At 43.8% G+C, this 25,729-nt stretch overlaps 1 protein-coding gene across 2 annotated transcripts in view; it reads left to right on the top strand.

Annotated features, from left to right (window-relative positions):
* Nucleotides 1-4,793: 4,793 nt before the first annotated feature.
* Nucleotides 4,794-25,729, top strand: part of USP22 (ubiquitin specific peptidase 22) — a 111,809-nt gene continuing 90,873 nt past the window's right edge. For both annotated transcript variants that reach the window (XM_075104790.1, XM_075104789.1), the window contains exon 1: nucleotides 4,794-5,370. In XM_075104790.1, the coding sequence (XP_074960891.1) occupies nucleotides 5,245-5,370 (126 nt within the window). In that variant the 5' untranslated portion in view covers nucleotides 4,794-5,244. The remainder of the gene's footprint in view (nucleotides 5,371-25,729) is intronic.

The following is a 25,729-nucleotide window of genomic DNA, read 5'->3' as shown; positions in this document are numbered from 1 at the left end:
TTATTTCTGTGTAAGACAAACACCGCCACACCCTACGGTGAGTAAACATGAGCCTCTGCAAGAAAGAGAGGCACAGAAATCTCCGTGACAATTTCAGAATCTGCAGGGCACTGAATGTATGTATTGTCTTTTTGGTATCCTATTTTTCCAGAGAGATGGACTTAAATTTCAGTGGCAGAAATTCTCTCTTTTATCTTTATCTCCTGTTTTGATGTGGTAGCCATGGAGAAAAGCCCAAGATTAGTAACAGTAGGTTCTTGCAGAATAAGAATAACTCTCTACTTGGACTTAGGCTGTAGTAATATCGGGAGTTTAGTTTAACTAGAAATACTCAGATTGCATAGAATAAATACTAGATGCTGTTAGGACATTAATCACCCCTCGCATTACATTCTACCCACCATGAACTAAATGCTGGTAATCTTTAACTTCCATCTGTTCTGAGGGACGTTCAGGAGGCTTTCTCCTTTCTCAGGGCGGACGGTGGCTCTCCATGCCTACTGCTTCTGGAAACAATGGTTAGTCCTCCTGAAGGGAAAAGTGTTTATACTTTTGTCCTGCTACAGACATCAGGGCACCCGTCCCATTGGAACTTGACTCCATTTGGCTAATAGTGAATGAAATGGGCCATATTCTGAAGCTGAGATGCCTCGAGCGCCACAAGAAAGCCAAATTCAAAAATACAACTGTAACAGCAGTGTCTAGCTATAAATTTCCAGGCTCCCTCTGGAAGCCTGTAGTGAGAAACTTTAGAGAAAGGAAGGAGAATCTTTTCCCAGAGGACTGAGGAAGAGACTGAATGCCTTAGGCGGTGACGTGGGCTGAGAAAGAGGGACAATGGGAGGAACAAAGACACCACACCTTGCTCTGGTTTGCTCTCAGCCAAGGAGGCTACGGGTAGGATTAGTGAATGCTTGACCGTAAAGTTTTAGTTTCCCAAACACAGCTGATATCCATGCTGGCACGTATGTTACTTCTCAGCTTCTCAGCACGTAGCCTCGTGCACGTTTTGCAACATTTCTTTAGAAAACTATTTTGCATTTTACAGCAACGCACAAACCAGAGCTCTTGCAGTGTATTTAGGAAGGAAGGAATTTACACAGCTTTTGTTGGGATGACATTGTAGGATGACAGAGACACACAGTGACCCACAGAGATAATATCACATATGGTTAAGTTCTACCAGCCAATGTGCTTTTACAACACATAACTTGCTTCCAAATTCCAAACAGCTAATGTCCTGGTTTGAGGCACAGTGATGGAAACTAGGCGCAGATGACTAGGTAATTTTAAGGCTACAGAGAAAAGGCAGATTGTCAGAGAGACCAGGGTCTGCTTGAAGACTGGCTCCTGAATTAAAACTGATTGGTAGCTTCCTTTGATGGCCCTTTTTTATCTGGATGAGAAAGATATGAGAGAACTCATTTTTATTACCTCTTAATTTTAGAAGATGATGTCAGACATATGCATTTATTTTGAGAAGATAAAAAGAGTTGTTTGATTAGTAAATGTACAAGATCTATATTTTCCTGCTAGTTTGTCATCACTAAAGATCTGGTAGATGTTAAGATCAAGGTTATTAAAAACAGTTTACATTTCTTCGGTGAGACACTCTTTTGAATGTGTCTGCTGTGGATTTGCTGTTAAAATCAGAGTGATATTAAAGCGTAGGGCCGATCGTGGCATGAAGAAGTTTCTTTGGTACTGCCCTTGTGAAGACAGGACAAGTGTGCAGCATTTAGAGAACAATTCTGTTAAAGCTGAAGTCAATAAGGAATATTAAAATTGAAGTAGTGGAAGCAGAAAAGGATCATCACCAAACCTGTGAGGCTGTTTTGGAACATTGGGAGAGCCTTCCCAGATCCAGAAAGGTTTTGTTTTAGCTCAGTTATTACCATTTATTATAATAACTCATAACCCCCACCAATCCTCACTGGACAAATACAAAAACAAACCCAAAAAAACACCAAACCCAAAAAAACAAGTCTCTGCTCCAAACAGCTTAGGAGCTAGGACAAGGGAAGGAGGAGATTTTGAGAGCAGCAGAGTTCAGGGAAACAACCTGCCAATCATCAGGCAGACACTGATATTGATATGCAAGCGGTTTAGGGAGCCTCAGCTGCTTTGTGCGCACTGCAAGCAAAGCCTTCTAATCGGGGGTTTGATGGAAGGAAAGAGGAAGCTACATAGGCATCATCTGGGAGTCTGTCCAGTATAGCTTATATAGATGGTATGGCTTAGCGGGTTCGTACTGTTTCTTACATTTACAGAAGAGCCATTCGGACTGCAGGGAATGACCATCGTAGCAAGACATCCAGCCATTCCTTGATGTGGGAAATGCTCAATACTGGGGTCACGAAACTGTAGTCATTGGCATCAGGAAGGTGGCACGCATGTGCAGGGATCTTCTCACACAGAAAGGACGAGGACTTAGAAGTCCTGTTATGGCTCAGAGCGTCTCGGATGCATTAGGGTGAGTAGGTGGTATCAGAGCTGCAACGCTCAAGTGACTGTGGTTGGGAGCGTTATGCTGTGCAGTCCTGGGTAAAGATGTCTCTGACGGTGATGGGTTAATGTGGGAAGTATATACGGCAACAGTTCTTGTCACCTTTTCAAGAAGAGGTGTAGGCTGAGACTCACTGTGATGACTTAATAGGTCGAATTATTATCTAGGGTCAAAGAGGGTATAGCCTTACTCCAGATTTCACATGTAATCTTCCGAAACTGCTTCTCTAGCAGTGCAAGTAGCAACCTCTACCAGCTTGTGTACGCAGCGGGATAATCAGGCCCTTCCCTGTCGAATGCAAAGGTCTCTTGGTATTCTTTTCTGTCCTGTGGGGCAATTCTAGTTTTACTGCTGGGGCCGTAATTCCCAAAATGCATGGAAGAGGGATTTCAGAGAAAGGCTAACAAGCAGGGTGAGCCAGGCAGACTGAACGATCCATGTTACCATTATAGGAGGTCGCCCATATAGCACACAGCTACGCCAGCAGGACAGCGTGGCCCAACACTGCTTCACGGTCTGAAGGTATAAACTGAGGTCTTCCATTACCCCTATATTCCCTACTTGCTTTGCCATCAAGCCTTATGGTTATATGCGAATCATGAAAAAACATCCCTTATGCTACCAGATACACTGCTTTCTTCCTAAAATGGCAGCAAGTCTAAAGAAACAGAAAGCGATCCTGTCCTCAGGCGATAGTTGCAATTCTCTTTGGTTTCTGCAAGTTGCGGCAGTAGAGCAGGGAACCAGAGAGGGCCTTATAAAAACACGCCAGGTAAAGACTTAAAGCTCCCAAAAAAGAATGTAAACAGCACGTATTGAAAAACAGATTGGTGAAATAATGCAGCGGTGCTTAACCACTGTTTGCCTTGTTGCGCAGTCCTTCCAGGGCTTGTGCGAGAGAGCCTAGCCTCTGCAAAGCCTCCTGCCTCTCTTTTCACAAATCTCGGCAAAATTCCCGTCCTTCTCCTCCCGCCTCACTCCACCGTTACGTAACCCTGCAGCGCCTGTGGCATACGAGCTCGGAACTACAGACAGGTTCAAAATTTTTTTACCATCTTCTCACTTCCTTGTATAGTCACTTATAGGAAAAAGCTGAAATAATACCCGTTCTGGCTTTTGTTTCTTCCCTGTGGAAAACACCAGGAGAGCAGGATGGAAGTATAGAGGGACCATATATGGTGCTCAGGGCGAGCGGGAGAACTGCACAGACCTCTCCAGGCCCCGACGACCTCGGCGAGGCCTTTCACACCCAGACCCGCCCCCACAAAGCCGCACTCGGCTTTTTGAACCTGCGAACGGGAAGGAGGGGGCAGGGCACGCCTGGTCCCGCAATACCGGCCGGTCTAACGGGAGCCCGCTGTGGCGTTACCGGGCGGAAGCCCGGAGCCTGTTAACAGTCCTCGGCACCGCCGCCCGGCGGGGAGGCCGAGTGCACCGAGGCACGGGCCGGGAGGCAGCCCTGCCCTGCCCTGCCCTGCCCCGAGAGCGGCCCGCTCGCCGCCGCCGCCGCCCCTCTCCCCTCAGGAAATCACTGAGGGAGCAGCGAAACAGCCGGGACCAGCGGATGTGACAGCAGCGCTGCCCCCACAGCGCAGGCTGCTGCTGGGGGGACACCGCCCCCTTAGCCGGCCGCCGCCAATCCCCTCACGCCTTGGAGTGTGACTGACGGCCGTACTGGCCAATCACGCCGCTACACTCGCCACACAGGCCCCTCCCCCTCTCTCCGTTGGTTGGATGTCCTGTCAATCGGCCGAGTCCTTCCCGCCCCTTTCCGGCAGGGGGAAATTCTAGGTAGGAAGGGTGGCGGGGGGAGAAGAAAGGGAAAGAAACCAATGAGACGTTAGAGAAGGACACCTCCGCGGCGGAGTGACAGGCTGCGGGACCAATTGCCACGCTCCTTCCCGCTCCGGCTCCCTCCCTCTAGGGCGGCGGGGCAGAGGGGCTCACCTACCGCCCCTTCCCCGTTGGTCTGTCCCACTCCGGGCCTGGCGGGCTAGGTTGAGTTAGCGGCTCGGACCATTGCACACGGCGGGCGGAGGGGGGTGCGGGCGAGGAGGAGGAGGAGGAAGGAGACGACTAAGGAGGCGGGGGGGCGGTTTAAAGAGACAAGAGCCATAGCGGGCGGCCGGCTGGGGGAGCAGGAGCGGCGGCGGGCGGAGACTCGCCCCCTTCCCCACACACGCTCGCTCACACCGCGGCCGGGGTCGCCGCCGCCAGCGCCCCCCCCCCCCCCCCCCTTCCCTTCCCCTCCGCCCGCCGCTTCCACAGCGGCCTCTATGAGGTAGAAGGGAGCGGCGGCCACTCCGGGGGCGGCAGCGGCCGCTACAGCCGCCTCCTCCTCCTCCTCCTCGCCTCAGAGAGCCCCATCTTTGTGTGTGAGGGAGAGGGCGGGCGAGAGGGAGTGCGCGCTGCCCGCCCGTCGCCTCGCTTTGTTCGGAGCCGGGGGGCCGTGGCGGCGCGGAGCCCCGGCTCTATGTGCCAGCCGCTCCCCGCGCCCCCACAGCAGCCGGCGGGGGCGGCGGAGGCCGCGGGGCAGGCGGCGGCGTGAGGGGCCGGAGCCCCTGAGGGCGGGCGGCGGCGGCGGCGGGAGGGCGGGGGGGGGGCGTGCGGCCGCCCCGGCCCGCGCCCGCGTCCGCGTCCGTGTCCGTGCGGTTGCTGCTGCGGAGGGGGGGAAGGGGCCGGCTCGCTGCCCGCCGGCCCGGCCCGTCTGCGGGCGGATTGATGTGGGGGGGTCTGACATGAGTCCGCCGGCGGCCGGGTGCTGCCATGTGACCGGCTTCAAGGTGGAGAACTGGAAGCAGAACCTGCGGGCGATCTACCAGTGCTTCGTGTGGAGCGGCTCGGCCGAGACCAGGAAGCGCAAGGTACCGGGGGCGGCTCGCATCCACCCCCCCCCTTCCCTTCCCCACGCGCGGCTCCCGTCCCTTCCCCTCCCTCCGCCGACCGACCCACCCGCCCGCCTTCCCTCCCTCCGCCGCTCACACGCACTCCGCCGCCTCGGCCTGCCCCGCGGGTGCGGGGAGGGGACGGCACGGCTCGGGTCTCCCGCCCTTCCTTCCTCCCTCCCTCCCTCCCTCCCTCCCTCCCCACGGGGCAGGTGGGCCCGGGCCTCCCCCAGCCCCGTCCCCGCCCCGCCGGCAGGGCAGGGGCCCGGGCTCCGGCATGCGGCCGTGGGGGGAGGGAGGAGGAAGCGGTCGGTGTCCCGGGTGGGGGTGGTGGTGGGGGGGTGCAGCGGGGCCGGTCACCGGGACGGCAGAGGCAGCCAGCCCCGGTGCCCACCGGCGCGGCCTCCCCTCCCCGCCACCTGCCCCGGCGGCGGGGCCGGTCTCTCCGCATCGGGGTTGTTCCGCAGCGCCGCCGCTGCCGCCTCCTCCTCCTCCTCCTCCCGGAGGTGCGGGGAGGCAGAGAGGGTTTCCCGGAATACGGCGGGGGAGGGGAGGCCCCGGGGCAACGGGCACGTCCGGCCTGCGGCGGAGCTTTGTGCCGCCGGGGCGCGGCGGAGGAGCCCCCCGAGGGGGGCGAGACCCGGCCCGGGGGGCGGCCGGAGCGGGGCGGCCTGTGCCGGGGGGAGCGGGCGGGTACAATGGCTGGGAGCCTGTCAGCCGGCCCTGGAGCCGGGGGGGACACGGGCACACACCCACCGGGTTATTATTATATTTTCCCTTTAAAGAAAAAAAATATGTTTGCTTGTTCTGACAATCCCCTTGGAAAGGGGGTTCCTGCTGTAGTGGGGTGGGGGAAGGAACTGAGCCAGCCCGGAGTACACGGAAGGGGAGAGGGGAGTTTGCTCTGGGAGTGTGTTGGTGCTTGGGGCAGGCACTGCGCAGGCAAACACCAGGGGGAGAAGAAAAAAAGAGAAAAAAAATCCCTGTTAATGAGGCAAAAAAAGAGAGGAAGAGTACTTTTTCCCACGTATCTTCTAAAATGACATCCCTATCCGCATGCGTGTTCGTGGAGGGCTTCTCTCTTAACTGTGTAACTAATTACTGTTTTCCCTAGAATCAACTAGTTTTTACTTCAAAGTGACTTGGCAGATTTCTATCAGTCGTCATATTCGTGTCGGAGGAGGGGAGCGCAACAGCTACACGTAGCAAAACCTGTTTTTTGGGACAGCGGGTTTTGTTTGTGTTGAGGCAACCCATTGCAAACTTTCTGATCTCAGTTGCTTTGCATTAAGCTGCTGAGCTAATTATTCATTATAGAGCTAGAGTGCGAAAGATGTACTTCAGGGCTGGGGTGGCTGACTTTTTCTGTGTTCTGTTTATGTTCTCAGGACAATCCAGTTTTCCAGTTTTTTTTACTTACAGAGGGAAAAATGGAATCTGAGAAGAAACATGCTTTAAACTTCCTTAGTTACGTGATAACCCTGCAAAATATAGTCAAACTTGTTTTCAGTATTTATAATCCCCTACAAGTCAATATTATGACGTGCATTAGTCAAAATCTTGTTTTATTTAGCCTTTAGCGTGTCAAAATACAAATTGGTATCTAATACGTGGTACTTATAGCTTAAATGGAGGAAAAAATTATACATGGGCTGTGGAAGAAAAAAAATTGCAAGTGAGGTAAGAAGGTGTCCCGGACAAATATAAATCAAGTGTTATGAGGAAGAATGAAAATAAAATCTCATTAGCAAAATTACCACTTTAGCTAATTTTTTTTTAATATGGAGCATCCTTTGTAACCTGCACACCATCTGTGTGCTGCAGCGGTTTGGGTGTTTTATTCTGAAATCTAATGGTAGTGATGTGTTCATCATGGCTTGAAAAAACAGCCGGAAATAAATAATATTCCATTGTAATCAATCTCTTCTCACTTCCTCCTTTCACAGCCCAGGCTCATAAAGCAGAACAGGATTGTTTCAAAATTATCTGTCGTCTCACAGAAAACATCAGTTTTTCCAAATACATGCTAAAAATGCTCTCCCCCCCTTTTTTTTTTTTCTTAAGCAGGTTACCAGTCTGAAAATAGTTGGATTCCTGAATTCGGCCAACCTGAAATATGTGGGAGCACATGATTGCATATAGGGAAACATTTTGGCTGGCTGAATTTGGTCTTCAATTCCCAGTTGTATATTCATAAAGATTGAAGAAAGTGTATAAACAACAGTTACAGTACTTACCTCTCCTGCATATGGACATGAGACCACCTTTGATGGAATTTTTCTTTACTGAATTCTCTGTCCATATGTATGCCTTACAGTTTTGCACGTAAAATTTGATAAACAGCATTTTCTGTTTGGAGGCATGTTTATAGACTGATAACTAGGAAACAGTCCTTTGATATTTTACATACACATATAATATATGTGTAGATATATATATTTTAGGAGCATAGCTCTGACTGCTTAGGAGTAGCTGTTTATTGGTGGTGAGGGTTCTTGTTCGTAATCCTAATCAAAATGATGAGGTCAAATTTATGGTTTGGTAAAGGGTGATTTTTCTGATGCAAAACCAGGGACAATCGCATTGCTCATGTATCACAGGAAACATTCGGCATATGTAGTTGCTTGGTAATGGGAAGCGTTGGTCGATTTAGCTGTTAGTCAGATGAACCTAGCTGTAAAAAACGCCTTGGGTGTCTGGTGATAGCCAGATGTCAATTGTTAGGCTTCTGGAATGGTAATATACTATCCCTCCTAAGGCTTTCTTAAAAATCTAGATAGCGATGGAAACTGCAGGGGGCAGAAAGTGTCCATTCCTCCTGCTTTACTTACACTGCTGCATTATGCTTTGGAAGACCATTTTAACGCTGCTTGCTGTTTGCTGTTCCTTTTTAATACGTACCTTTTCTGCAAATAAGCTTTTATGAGCTCCGGCTCTCGGTTCAGTACGCTTTACACCCAGAGTTTTGATAGAATGGCTGTGAAGCACATTTTATAGTTGGATAGCTGTCTCCTGAACGTGTATTTGAATTCTCAGTCAGAAGTGAGAGGTAATTGTGTATGTACCTTTGTAGGTGCTGGAATTCTGGTGAAGGTTTTAGAAGTACGTTCGCTTCTGAAGCGGCGTACACCGGCATTTGAGCTGTCGTCATGGTGCATCTTTGTACCTACAGGAAGGAGCAAGGCCGTGGCTGGCCTTACCTCGCTGCGTCTTGGCCAAAGTAGTAAAGTGAAGGAGTCGTAGTATGTGCTGTTCTAGGCAAAGGCTCTGCCGTGGTGTAAACATGTTGCTGATGGTAAAGCCTAAGTGAAGGCAAAACCTGTCTGTCACCTTGTTTGAAGAGTGGAACAGGAAAAGGGGTAGAAGGAGAAGTCTGAAAAATGGCTCTTGAAATTGTAATAATTGTGATTAAAAGTTGGAACTAGATTTTGGGGCTTAAGATGTATGTGAAGTGGCTTAAAATTAAGGTTGACCGTCTTGGATTAGGACCGTGATCTGTAACTCTTGATTTTTAATTTGTGACAGTTAGAATCTGTTTAATAAGCTGATGACAAAGCTTGTGTTTCTGTAGGTCATGGACTTTACCTTAAATATTTTGATGTGGAAATTACCTCACACTTAATTAAGCAACACTGTATGAGAGGTCCTTAAAATCAACATGGCTACCTCCCATTCAGGAATTACAGAACAGATAAAAAGTCCCACTGCCGGCCCTTCGTGTCAGCTTTTTCCATTTTTCTGTAGGCTCGCGCTTGAAACACTTTGCTTATTCCTTCAGAGCTACAGATGGGAAAAATCTGTTTTGCAGTGCTGAATGTAGTTTTTGGTCCCCGTCCGTGAGCAATTAAACACGTAGATGCATCTTTGCGTCTGGGAGTTGGTAAGTAACGGTTTCGGTGCTTGAAGGGCAACTGAATTTACAATTAAATTCTGTCTTACTGGACTATACGCCTCGGAGGAAGACTGCCTTTCTCATTCTGAATGGTTCTTATTATCACTGCTCTGAAAAGGTTCTCGATGATAAAAGTAAACTGCTCATCATGACCACAGTCATGATATGCACAAGGTCCTATCTGGAATTTCAGAATGTTTGTTCTGTACTTCTGCCAATAGATCAAAGAATAATTGTCGGTCAGGGGTTGTACGCTGTCACTGATGGCGGGTGCGTTCTAGCATATTTCTTCCTGTCGGAGAGCTGCTGTTGTTTCTTCCATTATTCTCTCTTTACATGGACCCTCCAGACTGATTGATGCTTTCAGATATGAAGAGCATTTTCTTCTGTAGGTGATGACCTCTCCACAGGTATCCTCCTCCCCACGTACTTCTGACTTCAGTCCTTTGCGCCTTCTAATATTTGACAGATAATTGAATCCTAGATGCTTAAAACTGAAAGTACCTTGGTTCATTTCCTAACTTGCAAAGTAGAAAAAGCTTAATATCTTGGCAAATAAATGCCATGTCGTGTTTTCAGTAGCAAGTATAGTGGTTCACAGTGTAAATCAACGTGTTAAGTTGTTGCTAAAATGACCTTGCAGTCACAGGGTGAGCTAATGGAGGAACTTCTCATCAAATGCCTGTTGAGGCATGCTTGCTCGCTTGCTTTCTCCCTTACAGCCTTGCCTGTATACCTGTCCAGGATCAGGGAGGTGTTGCTTAGGCAATTTGCTTTGAACCATAACAGATGAGCAAGGAACCTTACCGGGCTGTGCCGCCTTCTCAGGCTCAGTGTTTTGATTGCTTAAGTTAATAAGAAAATCTTAGCTTGTTTTTCTTTAACATTTTTAGCATATGCACCAAGCTTCTGGATTACAAATCCTGTGGAGAATTTGAAAGAGGAGTCCAGGATTCAAGAAGCATGTCTCTTTTTCAGCTGCATACTCTGCCTTGCCTATCTGAACTGTCTGATTCACTCAGGAAGGATGTTGTTCTTTGCCGTGCGTTATGGGGACTGCCTTTTTCCTGAATGCCCATAAGAAGTGTCAAAATCAACTGCAAGCTTCGTTGTTCAGGAGGTCTTCAGTTTCATAACTGAACAATCTTCCTTAGCTCTTAACCTCTATGGAGTAGAAAGGTCCTTAGACCCACAGAAGGTAATGTTCTGTTTCCTCTTCGTGTGAAGACATGATCTTGGTGTGAGAGAGAGCCAGGCATGACATTTTAACTCCATGCACAGCAGAGCCTTGCGTATGTGGGAGAAGCCAGATGAAAAATGCTCCACTGAGCTTACGTCGCCTTTGCCGAAGAAGAATATGGTACAAGGCCTTCCTCTTCCTAGTGGTGTTAATCCCTGTTTTGTATCCTCTGCCATGTTTTTTTTAAATGGTTGGTTTCTAGGCCAAAGGTTAGGAATTAGTCTTGTGCCATGAACTCTATGGTGGTGAACAGCAATTCTTGAGTTGTGGGATCTGAACCATGAGGACTTACCCGAACACTTGCTCGTGTCTCTCAAGTCAACACTTACAGTCTGATTTAACAGTTGCACGGATCTCTGTCACTGAGGCTGACTCACAAATAGTAGTTGTATTGGAGCAGTTTCCTTCTTTTTTTTTTAATATGGATGGAGGGAGAAATGAGCACAATAAATGCAGTTTCCTCCATGCTTTTGTTTGTTCCCTGTTGCAGAGAAAGAAGATGGATCTGCCTGAGCTGACAAAGGAAAAAAATAGGGATATGCTCAACAAGAAGGCTTCTTTTTTTCTGTAGTGTTACCAGCAGTCAAGGCGGTCAAGCCAGGCTGTTGTCAGTAGTTGTAGCATCTCTTAAATTTTGTCTGCAGTCAACAACCTTATTTGCTTAATGTCGAAAATGTTGAAAGCTTCCAACATAGAACGACAGCTAGTAGTGTGAAGGTGAGCAGCATAGAATGGCTTTGTTTGATTTGTTGGGCTATCTGTTGAGCTTTATTTTAAGCCAGCAAAGCTTTAAACCCCAAACAAAGGCTAGCTGATATCCTCATTTTTGTTTCAGGCCTTAATCTGTAGTGTTAACATGAAACTGGAGCTGCAAATCAGTTTCAAACCTTCCACTCTCCTTCTTTCATTTGAGGATTTTCTGTCTTAGTAACTGGAGTAACAAATCAGCAGGTAAATGCTACTGACTGATAGTGGAAGTCGCCTGCTGGTGAATTGCTGACTCCCCTTCTCCTGACTTAATACAACTTGAGTCTGGGGAAAAAAAGTATGTTTTCCTTCGGGACATACTCCATACTCTGGGGATCCTGCATCATAACAAATGCTGTTGCAAACATTAGTTTGATTCCCCACGGTGGCTGTGGTGGCTGGTTTGTTTTAAACCAGAAAAAGATTAACTCTGTTTAAAAGCTCGTGTTTCTCACCTTAAACCTAGCACACATGTGTTTTCCTGTTTATGTGCGATTGACTTGGAACTATGGTTTCTTGGTGGCTTTTCCCTGGTAGGTGTAGGGCTTTTCTATCAGCATACCTTTCCCTTTCCTTTGGCTGATAAATCCAACACTTTCAAGTAGCTGGGTTCTTTTAATTCTTGTATTCCCGTGGCTCTCCAAGTACTTATAAGGTGTCTGTAGCACGTGGCAGCATCTAAGGTGAGGAGATACGTAGGTACTCCTCCTTCTGTGTCAACTGCAGTGGCATCACAAGAAAGGCAATCTGAAGGGGACCTGCATGCATTTTTCTGGATTTATTGGAACTGTCTTTTAAAAATGTACTATTTTTTCTTTTTTAACTATGCAAAGAGTCATCGTGTTACGGCCCTTCTAGACTCAGACAGAAAGAGCGGCCTAGAGCAGCTATCTCCAGCCTCTGGTTAACCTATGGGCAACGGAGCTGAGTGAGTGAAATGCTACGGTGACATTACAGTTTATTATGTTATCCTGGACTGTGTTGTCAGCAAGCAGTGCTGAAGTGTAGGGAGAGCCATATGTTATCCCAGAGGCCTGAGTTGGGAACCATTTCTTAGCAGAAGCAGTTCTAGAAGCTGATAGATCTGTTCTGACTTGGATGCGAGCTCTGTCTTGGTAGTTGTATTCTTTTACATATTGATTTGGCAGTCCTTTATACACACTTTGCTTAATTCAAGATCAGAACTTTGCTGCATTGCCTAGTGATACAATCAATGTTGTAAAGAGTTACTCATTGCAAAATTAACCTGCCTTCTGTTTCCTTCAAAACATATGCAACTTGCATAGCAACTCCGAAATGATCTGTGGTTTACTTCAGTGCTAGGACAGCTTCTACCATGTCAATACCTTTCATTTAAGAAAAATTATAACTTTATCTATTTTAAGACCTATTTGATGATCAGTAAAGTGGACTGTTACCAGACAGCGGTTGACTCAAAGCAACCTGAGATTCACTTCATCGGTGGGTAACTGATTAGCAGTGTCTGACTTGTCACATTCTTTTGTGTGTGAAATACAGCAAATACTCGACTTTTTTTTCAGTTCTCTACTTAGATAGAATGTTACTCAAGGTGGGTTTTTTTTATTTTAAAACTTCCCAGTTATATGTAACACTCATTCAAATTTTTTTCTGTCTCTGCTGCTTTTCCAAGTTGGTAAAGATTACTTTTTCCCCTTCTCCTTCCTTTCCTGTGTTTAATGGAGCTTGAAATTAACATGGCTCTTCTGGTCTACCTTTTGCATAGGATCACTGTGATGTCAGCATATCCCTGGGAAATATTTCTGTGAAGGTCTACAGTGTGTTAAATTTGTCATTGAATTAAAAAATTGGGAGTTAGACAAGGTGAAACTCAAAAAAAAAAAAAGTAGATGTGGTAACGAAAGTTGTTTTCAACACACTTAAAGAATGTAGTGTCTTTTCAGCATAAATATCGGGGCCAGTGTAAGTTCTGATGCCCAGGAACAAATTCTGACATTAAGCATGTCAAATATATTAAAAAGCCTTGTATTAAAAGGAGTAGTGAGAAGCAGCTCGCTAAATGTGACACCGCCTGAGTAGTAACTCTGAAAAGAGAACCTAGGTTTAGCTACGCTTACACGGTCTTGTTCTTATATCAGGCTGTTTTTGCAGTGTGACGGTTTGCATGCGCAGCCGAGCTCTTCTGCACATACATGTGAGATATAAAAATATAACTATTCATAAATTCAGGGAGTTGTATTTATGTAGAATTAAATTGTAGAGATGATTGATCTACATATCAGTTAGAATATCTCTTTTTCATTAGAGTCTTAATCTGGCGTTCTGTGGTGCAACCCTTACCCTAGTATATTAAACCAAGTTGTTTTCATCTGTGTGTGTGTATATATATACACACACATATATATCTGTGTGTGTTAATCCGCAGCTTAAGTAGTGTGTCTAAATCTGAAAAAGTTACTACTAATTTTGTAATTTTTACTTATTTTTGTCTAAACACATGAAGGACCAAAGGACCCTGTAGTACTTGAATATAGGTAAGTGATGGGGATGATGGAGTATCAAACAGGGATGTGACACTGAGTTCCATTTGTGGTGATAGCTTTGCTCGTCACTTGTTCATGCACCTAAGTAGCACTCTTTAAATAGGATTTGACTTTGGATTCATCTTACTGAATTGACTGCCAGGGCTTTTTTATGTATGTTTTGCTTCTGGTTTTAAAGGACTTTTGCTTTGCATAAAGTACAGACTTGAATTCTGTTACTTCAGTGTGTATTACCACAAAGAGAGAAAACAGCAGCTATAAACTTTATTCCCACCCCTCATTGGTCTTTTGGTGGTGGGTTTTTTTCCTTGGCGATTAATCTTCCCCTCCTTGTGTCTTTGAACCATCTAATGTTATTTTACAAAGTTTGTCTGATTATAATTTGGGCTTCTGTCCTGTGCATTCAGGCTTGTTATTGCATGCAAGTCAGACTTTAAAGAGACATTCTTTAGAATATACTTGGTAAATAAAGGGAAGATTTATTGCACAGCAGATGTATGATGACTTCATAAGTGAAGACAGCTGGGATAGCTGTCTGATTTCAGTACCTCATTTATGTTAGGTGAGGTTTTGTGACCCTGTGCCCTCCAGTGACAAATGCAAAATTTGTCTTAAGGTTTTATGTTTTTCTTTGCTGCGCTTTGTTATCTTCATATTACTGCCCAGTTTTCTTCTTAAACTGGTTCACTGCCCTGCTTGGCAGCTGGTAACCAGAGTGAAATTCTCATATAATCTTGTTTTCTGTACATGGCTGACTTTTGTTGTGCTCTCTTAGCAAGCATCCTCTCCCAAAAGCTAATTAATGGCTATGTTTATCTGAACAGTTTACACACAATTCTTTGGTCATTTGTGACTACCTTTGTGGCTTTGGTTGTGGGACGATCTTAATGATGTGGAGAACAGAATGAGGAAGGCAGTGAAAACAGTTTCAGGAGTTATTGCAATTATGTGCATAAAGAGGAGCAAGGCTCTCCTCTCATTATGAGGCTGTTCCCTGGTGAAATTGATCTCACACTTTGTCCAGTGTAACTTTAGCTGACTGCCCTTAGTGGTGTGTTTCCTTGTCATATAGTAATTCTGCTTCTTATAACTTTTCTTGACATTTAAGTTCCAGTGTTGCCTAAATAAATTTCTTCTCTGCATCTCTTCATAATTATTCTGCATTGAATCGGTTACCAGAATTGATTCAGAGTTGCACTTGTAAAAGAGATGCTGTCAACCGCTTGTTTGCTGACTGAAGGGATCTCAGTCAAAGTGCAATGGAATCGTCCCAAAGTTCATAATTACATGGAGTATATCACTGTGTATCTGTGAAGTAGTGCCAAGTTTAAAAATGAAAAATATACATGGAGCATTAGAGAAATTGCTTTATAATGCTGAGTAAATCTTTTGTTCATCCATGCGGTTAAGTATTTCACGAGAAGGAGACTTGAGGGGAGAGATCTTGGTATATCTGGGGTCACAGGGACATCTTGTAATTGGAATGCAAGTTTTCAGGCCCTTATTGAAAGATTTTGGGCAGTAGGGGGTGGAGGTTTTTTTGTCTTAGACGGCGCATTGCAAAAGTCTGACTGTAGAATAATAGAACTCCAGTTTAGTGGCAACCTACTTTATTAGAGCAATTCTCTATAAAACAAGCAATTTGATTCTGTAAGCACGTTGTACCTGTAGGTTGAAGCTGTTTTGCAGATGAGTTGCTTTAAGCAATGGAAAAAAAGAACACAAAATTACTTTAAGGAGGAAAAGGCAAGTTAGCAAATCTGTCAAATTTTAAAAGCTTGAATTAAAATTTTTAAACTAGCTATGTATGTGGGTACTAGTGAGACACAAGTATATGATGGAACTGGCAAACTGTGTATGACAGAGATGCCATGCAGACACAGGACAGGGCGATATTTGGCTTACTAGAGGAGAGCAAGGCATGTGAAATGTGGACCTTTCTGTGCATTAGTGCTGAAGACTAGTGAGTGGGGAACATGAAATCCAGCCTTTCGGCTCTGGGTGTATGCATATCTTTCCTTAATGGTCTAAGGAATTACCAGCTCTTGGCTGCATGTTCTTGCTGTTGTACCATTTGCTGCATTGTGTTGGAGTGATTGTGCTGTGAACCAGAAAGAACAGATAAGGATGAAAAAGCTTTTTGTCTCCTCTTAATAATATTTCACCTGAACTGGCTCTATGTTATGTGTCAACGGAGGGTTAACAAACAGCTGTAGCATTGGTAGCTTGAGGGAAGGAGTGCCTGGGTGATGGCAGAGGACCTGAGTGGTGATGCTTGGAGGCTGTGTAAGGCAGTTTGAGTAACAACTGCTGCCAGCGTGCAACGGCTGCCTTCCTCCGGACTTTGCCGCTGACAGATTGACTGTGTTTGAACATTCTCCATGTACTAATGGCTTCTTCTGTAAAGTGTGGCTAATGCTAATTTCATGTGAAAGGTTCTTTGAAGGTAGACCTCTGTTCCTGCTGCAGTTGTGTGATTGTACCTGCTATTGCAAGTGTTGCATACTTTCGCAGAAGTACTAGTGCGTGCTGAGCCTGATATGTGAAACTCGTCTTGTGTTTGCAGTCATTAGAACTTGTTCCTCTATGCAAATAATTTGCTTCTATTCCAGTTTCCTTGTGAAAAATAAATGAACCAGGCAGTGTAGAATGCCTGTAATCTGTGATCAGGTATTACAGAAAATCCACTTTTCACATTACATTTAATTTAATGAATAGTGTTTTTCTAAGTAATCACGTTACGAGCCAGTTGTTTCCCCTCTTTAAACAGGCCTGTCTCTAAGTTAAGATTTCTGTCTGCTATAATGAAACTCTGTTAAGATGTTTTAACTTTTTTTGTTGTTGTTGGTTTAAAGCATCTGGTCACGGAGCATGTGCCTAGATCATTCTCATGCTGCATATAGTCGAGGATGATGGGATAATGGGATTGTAAATTAGCTATTTATGGTATTGGTTTTCCTCTGGCCTGCTTCCTTGTGTAGTCTAGAGCAGCCCCAAGGCTGTTCTGAGCTGTGCCAGCTGGCTGTAGCCCTGCGGGACTGGTGTGCCAGATGGAGACAGCCGGAGAATTGCAGCACTCCAGTAAAACCCTAACATGCTTCCTAGGGTCGAGAAGAGGTGCTAGTTCTGCAACCGTATCGGGTGTCCTTGGGCAAGTGGTTGTGCTGGTACTCGGTTACTCTTGTACTGGTGCGGCCATGGAAAGGACTGGAGTAGGGCATGTGAGGGTGATCTGTTTTTATTTTTGAGGCAATGCATAATACAGGATTCAGCTTTTAAAACACTTTGTGTGTTGTTAGCATCTCCTTTTTCCTAGCTTTTTGCTTCCGTACTGTATCTATGAAATGTTAAATTCCATAGCTTTTACAGATAATCAAATAGGAAAAAAAAATCTATCTTAATATTACGTGTGCTGTTTCCTGATGTGTTGTCGTGTTTTTTTGCTGACTACTCAAAAATGCTGTTATTTATAAGATATCCAGACAAGAAAAAGCTTGTCAATGCTGATGGTTTTTTGTTTTTTTATTATTAAAATGAAACAAACCCTCAAACCCTTCGTTTTATTATCTGAGCATATTTAAAGTTGTCATTCTCAAAATGAAAGATAACAGAAGTTTTAATCTGCTGGGTGAGCTGGCTTTATAGTTTTTACTGAAAGAAATTTATTTCTGAGAATACCAGTGAAATCTGTTGTTGGTATTACTGCATTATAGTCAGGTAGGCCTGCTGGTCCACCTCAACCCTGTGGCCTTCTTTGTATTCAAGAACAAGCTTAATCAAGGTAGTCTTCCAGCAGCAGCAGAACAGCCTCATCTGCAAAAGAGGTACCTCGCAAAAACCGTGCATTTGAAAATCTCCATTTTATGGAGATGAGGGCAGTAAATGGGTGAAACTCCTTGAAGAATTGTATTACCTGATGGCTGCTCAAACAGTAGATGTTTTCTAGAGGAGCTGAGATACACCAACTTACCTGGTGTTTCATCACTCTCTTGCCACAGAAGCCTTTGTTTTCATTGCCCCATTAATGCAGCTAACACTTCTAATCCAGCAGCCCAAAATAGCTGCCAAGCCTGGATTTTACTCTGGTGGCATTTGCTACACAGAGAGTTGATATAACCCAATGTGCTGAACTGTAGCTGGGGAAAAAAAAAAAACCCAACTGAGGCGCATAAGCCTATTTTGGTCAGATATTTCAAGTGTCTTATTTAAATAACCTAATAAACTTAACATGATATTATGTAAAAAGGCCCCTCTCCTTGGAAGAACAATTTACTTTCTTTGAGACAAACACCCGCCCCCATCGCCTTCCAGAACTGAATGGATGCCAGTGGGAATAAGCAAGGAAGGATGTACCCTGTAGCCTTCTTGCTCCATGGTTATCTGTGCTGAAGGAGTGAACTAGGAGGATGGACCACAGAAAGCGGTGGCATTCATATTCCAACCTAAATAGTATCCATCTCTGCTCTTGAAGACAGAATGTGGTGGTTTTGTGATCCTGTAGGACATTATGTAGATTTGGGAGTCATCATTTTGTCTTTACTAACAAAGATTAGTGACTAAGGCTGTCTATCATGAAAGATAGGCTAACTTGGGGTAACGAAGTACTGGGAAGAAAAGTATGGTGAGAAATTACAAGCTGCTCTGGGGGAATGAAAACCAGAATTTTTTACTACATCCCCCTTGTAGTTTCATGGGAGTTGGGGGGTAATGTATTTTTGTTAGGATTGATTTGGTTTGGTTTTTGTTTTCCTGAGTGATCAACCATAGATGGCAGCAGTAAGTGCAATCTCTATGAATAGTATGAATTAATTAGTGTTTCAGAGCAGTCCAGTGGAGCTTAAGTGATAGGACTCTGTCCCGGAAGACTGGAGTCAGGCCTCAGGACACTTCGCGCTAAACTATGCCCCTTGAATGATGGTTGATCTTCCCAGCCAATACAGCATTCATTTCACCATTACAAGCCAGTATTAAAGAGCTTTAGATGTGCTTCCTGTAACTTAAGTCAGTTTGGAAAAAACTACTTTGTAAAGAAATCAGGGATCTGCTTCAACACAGTGTTTACTCCTCTTTCTAGGCAACGTTTTTGTTACCTTTTTACTTCCAGAGAAGCTTCTAATCTCAGGGAGTTGGAGCCAGTTTCCTAGCAAGACAGTAGATGAACTGTAATCACTTCCTTACAAAATTCTCAACTCATATTGTTCTTTTAATTCTGTCTCATGCTGTCATATTTGAGAGTTTGGAGGTATGTTATATCTACTTAAAGTTGTGTTTGAAATAAGGCTTTTCAAGGAAATTGTAAAATTTTCCTTTTGTCACGCAGAAAGCTATGTTCTATGTAAAACCGAGCTGATTGTGGTGCTCACTAGACTGTTCCTGTCACTTTAACATACTTTTATATCCAGCCACTATGGTTCATGATTTAGATGTCTTTTTTTTTTGAGATGAAATCCTTTTGTCCTGGTTTTCCTCAGTGCTGAATCCCTAAGCCACGCGTATTCATACGCTTCAACTCAGCCTGCTTAACTTCTTAAAGTCCTCTCGAGTTAAGATCTTAAAAGTAGAACACATAATCTGTGAAATCAATTCTATCAGCATTAATATTATACATTTCTTCTGGTTCATGAAGCAAAGTATAGTTGCATTAGAGGTGAAGCTGATGATTGGTGGAATCTCCTAATTGCGTTTATAGAAAAATTTCTAGCAAAACAGATTGAAGAGCAGAAGTCATGCTTTACAGTCCTATCCTGCAAAGCAAAAGAAGGGCCGAGTATGTTGAGTGTTCAAGCAGGAAGGAGATTCCACCATGTTTTCTTCAGCTTCATGGCTTTCTTCACTTCCCCCTGCAGTTTTTTGTTTTGAGAAACTTGTGGTAAGGAGCTTTGTTTTCAGGTTTCTTCTTTTTGTGGTCAGTTAGCTGGAAAAGTGGAACGGATGACCATAAATCTGCCAGGCAGATCTCCTTGTAAAGTTGGTTTTGATGTAATGTCATCTCTGACCTTCCCATGAGGCCAAAGCTGGTTTTGAATCTGCACTTCACTCACAGGTAATGGCATGTACTGTCATAGAACACAAGAGATTTGACAAACTCTGTAACTTGGCGTGAGTAACGTCCTAAGCTGGACTGAGTGGTGGATTTTTTTTTCTACACCCAGTTTTCAGAGTAGCTTATTTCATGTCAGGTTGATTTGACTGGATACTTTAATTTTTTTTGTGTTAAACAGGAGAAATCTGGTGGGCTGTCTTCTAATTTTTGGTTTTGTTCTGTAACTGTTGTTTGGAGCATGTTGTCTTTCATAAGCCATACCTTGTTTCCAATGGCTGCTTTTCTTTTTTCTCTTCCATACCTCAAGCCTCCCTTGGTGTTCCCACTTCTTTGGCTGTACACTGCCTTTTTCCCCTAGCAATTATCTGTTTGTTTACAGTTTAGGCAAATGTCTGCATTTCTGTGCTCTTAATTTCTTAATGTGAGCCCACCCTTTCGAGTCTGATGATGGAGCACTACTCCTGACACACTATCTGAGCAGACTGCTCTTCATGCCAAGGTTGTAAGTGTTAATCTTGCTGCAGACCCGGGTGATAATTCATTGCTGTCACAGCAACACATGCTTAAAGTTGCTTCTTGCCAGATTTGTTGGCTATATGCTACACTAGAGAAAATTATTTCAAGAGTCTTATTGCATAGCCAGATGCTGTAGAACTAGTGCAATCAACCTCCCCTCCCCCCTTTTTTATGACTGTTCTGACTTGAGGGAGGAAAAACTTATATAGTGAAACACATTCCTGTGGAGCACTAGTGAAGAGGTAGATGAACTTCTGATCATGGCTAATTTTTCTGGTTTTGCTTGTAGGGAAGTTCTATTTTGTGTTCTGGTTAGAAAGGAAGGAAGGCTTTTAAAGTAGGGTGAGGGGAATTTAAAAGAATTAAACGGTGTCCCCTTGCTGTTGTAGTTGTGCTCTGCAGTAGTTGGGTGCTGTGGAAGTGTTACATTTTCTTTAAGAATATGCGTGAATGACTAGATCAGCTTGATTCTGGAGAACCGTAACTTCTGCCGTCTGTGTCCTTATGATCCTTCAAAAGGAGGAGAAACTTTGTGAACTTTTGTTTGCTAAAGGCCAGTATACCTAGGCACTAGCCTGTAGGATGCTGTTTGTTTAGTTACAACTACATTACCTAGCTTAGGTGGTTAGACTTTTCTCTCACTTGGAATTTTTGTTCTATGCTGCTCTAAATGCCCAAGGATACATATGCTGTTCCTGGAATTTATGGCTGTAACTTACAAACTCCTTGTTATTTGGGCTCACTGGAAGCTGATACTGTAAGCCAGATCACAGAGAACAGGTCACCACTTTTAGTTGGTCACATCTGTCCCGTGTAAGGCTTCTCCAAGCCCTTACATCAGTAGCTGTTCTGCCTCTGAGACCTTGCAGAGCTCTGAAGAGGAAAACTGGTGGCTTTTTGGTACAGGATCTGAGGTCCCCCAGAACAACACAATGTTTGCCCTCATATGCTGTAGAAAAAAATGCAAGTTATTTAATGGATAGCTTCTGAAAAAACTGCAGTTTGTATATGGTGGTGTTTGAATACCAGCGAAGTGAGATTTACTGATTGTTTAGGCAGAAATAAACTTGCTAGTACACTCTTCCCAGTGTATTTCCAGCGTAAATCTCCGAACGTCCAGGGCTAGGCATTGTGTCACCAGTAACTTTACCTATAACTCTCCTATATTTTAAGAGAAGTTGTTGTACAAGTTACATTATTATGAATGTGTTCCCATAGGTTAAGATCCAGGCAAAAATGTGGTGTCAGAAAGCTTGCTCTAATATCACCCAAATTGTGCGTCATGCAGCCTTCCCTACTCTTCGTTCTTTGTGCCTCAACTATTTATGCTACCAGATCATAGGAAATGCTATCTGGAAAGTCAGAACTAGGAAGGACTTCTTTTAGACCTGAGTAAACCACCTCTTTACTTGGCAGCGGTAGCTTTTAAGCAACTTGATATTCTCAAGAAGGTCTGAAGCGGTACTCTCAAATTCTTTTTTAATCACACTGTAAAGCATAAACTGTGTATTTGTTCAGAAAACAATGCACATGTTTATAATCATAGAAACAAAGCAGGAGATCAGAACTAGAAATCTGTATGGGATCTCATGTAGTACTTCTGCCTTGTTCTGTGAGAGGCTACTGGTGATTTGCAACTGTCATATTTTCCTCAAGAACCCCCTGGTTTTGCTTCAAGCTCTTAACTGGTTTTTCAAGTGAGGTATGTCAAGGCAGTTCTGGTTTTTGCTCAGGTAAAAGAGTTACTAATTTACTTTCTCCCTCACTGCCATATTTTCCCTTGTCACCCCCATCCCAATGCTGTGGTTTGTGCATATATATTAGCCTTTCATTTTTCAGTGTACAGGGGCTTTAAGAGCCTGGACGACTTTATCCTGCTGCTGGGGTAGCCTGCACAGCAATTTGGAGCTTACTAGAGAAAGGTTCTGTGTCGTATTTCTGGCCTCCACTGACACGTCTGAGTTAATGATAGATTGAGGCTGAATCTGTCTTGCCGTATGCGTTATAAATGTTGAATTTATTACTGGTACCATTTCTGTGAATGCAGAAACAGGGATTTGTTTAGAACAAATTGCAAGATGAGTTCTCTGTTCCTACCAAAATGCAAATTGCAGTGTGGTTATTTTTAATAGCAAATACAACTTTACTCTTTGTGTGTTTGTTTGTGTTTTTAAACAATGCAAAGCATGTGCAAACTTCTGCTATTGTGTTAACTTTGGTAAGGGGTCTGGCTCTTTAATCAGCTGTTATTATACCCAATAATCACTAACCAGCAGAAAGTGTTGGTAAGTCTGTCTTAGTTTTGGAAACACGGATGAGCTAGATCAACGGAAGAGCTTACTAAAAAGTATGCCTCATTAAGAAATATGCTTTGGCAAGTATGTTGGGAAAAATAAATAAGTAAGAGTTTCTGAAAACTGTTCATGTTCCTGTAGTATGAGGAAGAACAAGGAAAGCAAATAATGATGAATACCCTAGTTCTCTTTTTTTCCCCAGTGAGACTGCAGTTTCAGATCTTCCAAGTCCAAAGCAGCTGTTCCCCCCTCTCAAATTCAGTTATTCAGCTGGGAGACGAGAAGTATTAATCTTATCTATTTGCTTGAACTGATTGATTTCAGACCTCAGTCATTTGCAGCTTTGGGGCAGAGCTTGTGGAGTCCTACCTTTTGATGATGTTTCCCTCTTGGAATGCAATGTGGTAACTTCTGAGATTGTATCAGATTCCCTGCTTAAGGGGAAGCTGTGGATACCAGCAGGCCATCCGTGTTGATTTGAGGAGGGAACTGAAATTCAGAAGGGAAGGCAGGACACGCAGAACCCGTGCCGTCTGTCCTTTGGCTCGTTCAGGCTTCTCTGCAATTCAGTCTTCTGCTTATATCCACTTGATATAAATATCACCTTCTAGCACAACAAAAAAACCTTTTGGTTTCTGTGTGGGAAGTAAGTAAACACAAAATATTGAGAGATGGAAGCTCATGCAACATCTAATACAAAGTGAGGGAAGGTAGAGGAGTTGGAAGCAAAGCCTCTTGTTTTGGGTAGGGAGATGATGGGGGAAGAGACTGTCGTAGTATGGATGGTTCAGGAAACCCCTGGTGTAAGCAGTGAGGATACACCAGGGAAGTAACTCCAGTGACTAGCTACTGGAGCAGCGTAGAACAAGCCAGAGTGCTGTTTGGATGTAACTGTCCCTCTGTATCTCCAAGGTGAAATATGATTTTGGCTTGATTCTGTGAGGGTGGGTTTTGGTGGTATAGCTGATTTTTGTCCATCCCAGCAATGTGTTCTCTCATACAAGATTGCTAACGTGAGGCCTTGGAGCAGACCCTGTTGGCCAACTTTCATTCCCTGAAGGATGTTACAATGTCAGCAGAAATTATCGTGTAGACTTAACCTCCCTGTTTGCATGAACACAGCTTTTTTGAATGGATGGGCCTTCTCATTTTTTTTATATCTTTTAAATGCTTAAATTCTGTGCAAAGTCTGTGTAGTTGCATGTTAAACATAACTGATAACTTTCTCTGCATGCGTGAGTTGAAATTCAAATTTAAAACCACTCAGGAAAAGAGAATTTTCCTATCAGTCTGAAAAACAAGAACCTGTCACTTTTGTGCTGTGGTAGCATATAAGATTTTGTGCTTCTACCACCATTCCTTGTTTTGCAAGAGACACTTGCAGTACCATTTTACTGGCTGCTGAGAAGCCAGTTGGAAATAGTATCTTTTTTTTTTTTAATTGGAAAACCAAATGAGTATACTCTTGCATCCCTCAAAAGCACTGCTCATGGTATCAAATGTCTGTTAATAATTTCTTTGGAGAAATTATGGAAATACTACTCGATGTACTAATTTTCTACAGCTTTTCTAATTACCCCGTTGGTTTTTGAAGCATAGATTTGTGCCAGGGTACACTGGGGTATATTTGAACAAAAGACAGAACAATAAAACTGTAATTGTAATTCATGTGTGATCAGGAAACAAAGCATTAATTTTATTAGTTTTGCTAGCAGCCTCAGTTTGAAGTGTGTGGTTAGTTCTTTCTTAAGCCTGTGCTTCATTAAACTTTTTGCACCGTTCTGTCTTGTCCATCAGGAGTGTCTCGCATTGAATTGGTGTTTTGTATGTAGATGTATATGTATCTGTAGGTAATTTAAAAAATGAAAAGTAAAAAAATGTATGTAAAGGCTGATTTAGTGGTTACCTTTAAAGATTTCCCTTTCTCCATGGTATTATCTTAACCATAAAAGACGAAAAATGCCACTTAGGTTGTTGCAGTCAGTTTATGTTCAGTGTACCAGTGCTTAATAACTGAACAGTCACTGTTCTGTGTATTAGTGTCAATCATACAGTGACTTCATCTGTATTGTTTTACTAAAACTGCAAATAATTATTGTAAATACTTTTAAAATTTATTTCACTTTAATGCCGGTGTCTCATGGAAGACTCCTGTTGAACTTTATCTCATATCATGAGAGTCCAGAGCTGTGTGATGAGAAAATGTATTTTGGTGTTTAGAAGCCTATAAGAACACAGTTTGGTTTTGGTTTTTTTTGTGATGTTGCTGTTGGGTAGAGCTCAGGGGTGTGGTTTTGGCCAATATAAAAGTGTTTCCAAATCTTAACTTTTTAAAGTCTCAATTTGAATTTTGAGGTGTTAATACTTCATTGCACAGAATATCATTGCCATGGATTTTTTACTTTAATTGGGGTTTTTGTGTGTATATTAAAAAATACATATATAGTCAATGATTTACTTAACCTTGGGAAGGAAAAGTGGAGAATGGTAATATGAGATACTTCAAGGTGTGTGGTATCCAGTATAGTACAGAATCTTTCTTCTCTGCCTTTCTAAGGATCAGATTCACTAATTTAACAATCAATTAAAGAGGATTCAAGGTCTGCTGTGTTTTGTCAGAGCAGCACAGCTAGACCACATGTGTAACTTGGGGTTTTTCCCCCCTTGATAGTTTTTTGGGAATTTCTTTGGATGTGCATGACTGTCAGTGTTCCTCTTTCCTCTTGTTTGATTACAAGAGGAATTTAGTATTTCTTTTAATTATGTACAATATTAATGGTTACTCTGAGTTTTTCCCCCCCATTTCCTAAGAGAATACTTGGCAGCAAAAGGGCTGCATAAAACCTTTGGAATAAAGAACTGCTATCCTTTGAAATAGCTGCTGTTTCTGACTTTTTTTCCTCAGTAGAAGCAAAATCTAGCAGCCCAAGGGGAGAGAGTATCTTCTTTTGCTGTAAAGATGGAAAGATGAAACTGCCACAAAGAACAGGTGAATGGAGGCGGTAGTGTTCCTGTAAATGCATACACCATTCCTCTGCTCCCTCCCCAAGCATCATATTCGTGAAGAACAGTGAAAATCGTGGC

This window comes from Phalacrocorax aristotelis, chromosome 10 (genome assembly GCF_949628215.1).
Source record: "Phalacrocorax aristotelis chromosome 10, bGulAri2.1, whole genome shotgun sequence".
Classification (NCBI taxonomy): Eukaryota; Metazoa; Chordata; class Aves; order Suliformes; family Phalacrocoracidae; genus Phalacrocorax; species Phalacrocorax aristotelis.
The sequence above is the reverse complement of the archived record's forward strand: the minus strand, read 5'-3'. Positions and strand labels throughout refer to the sequence as shown.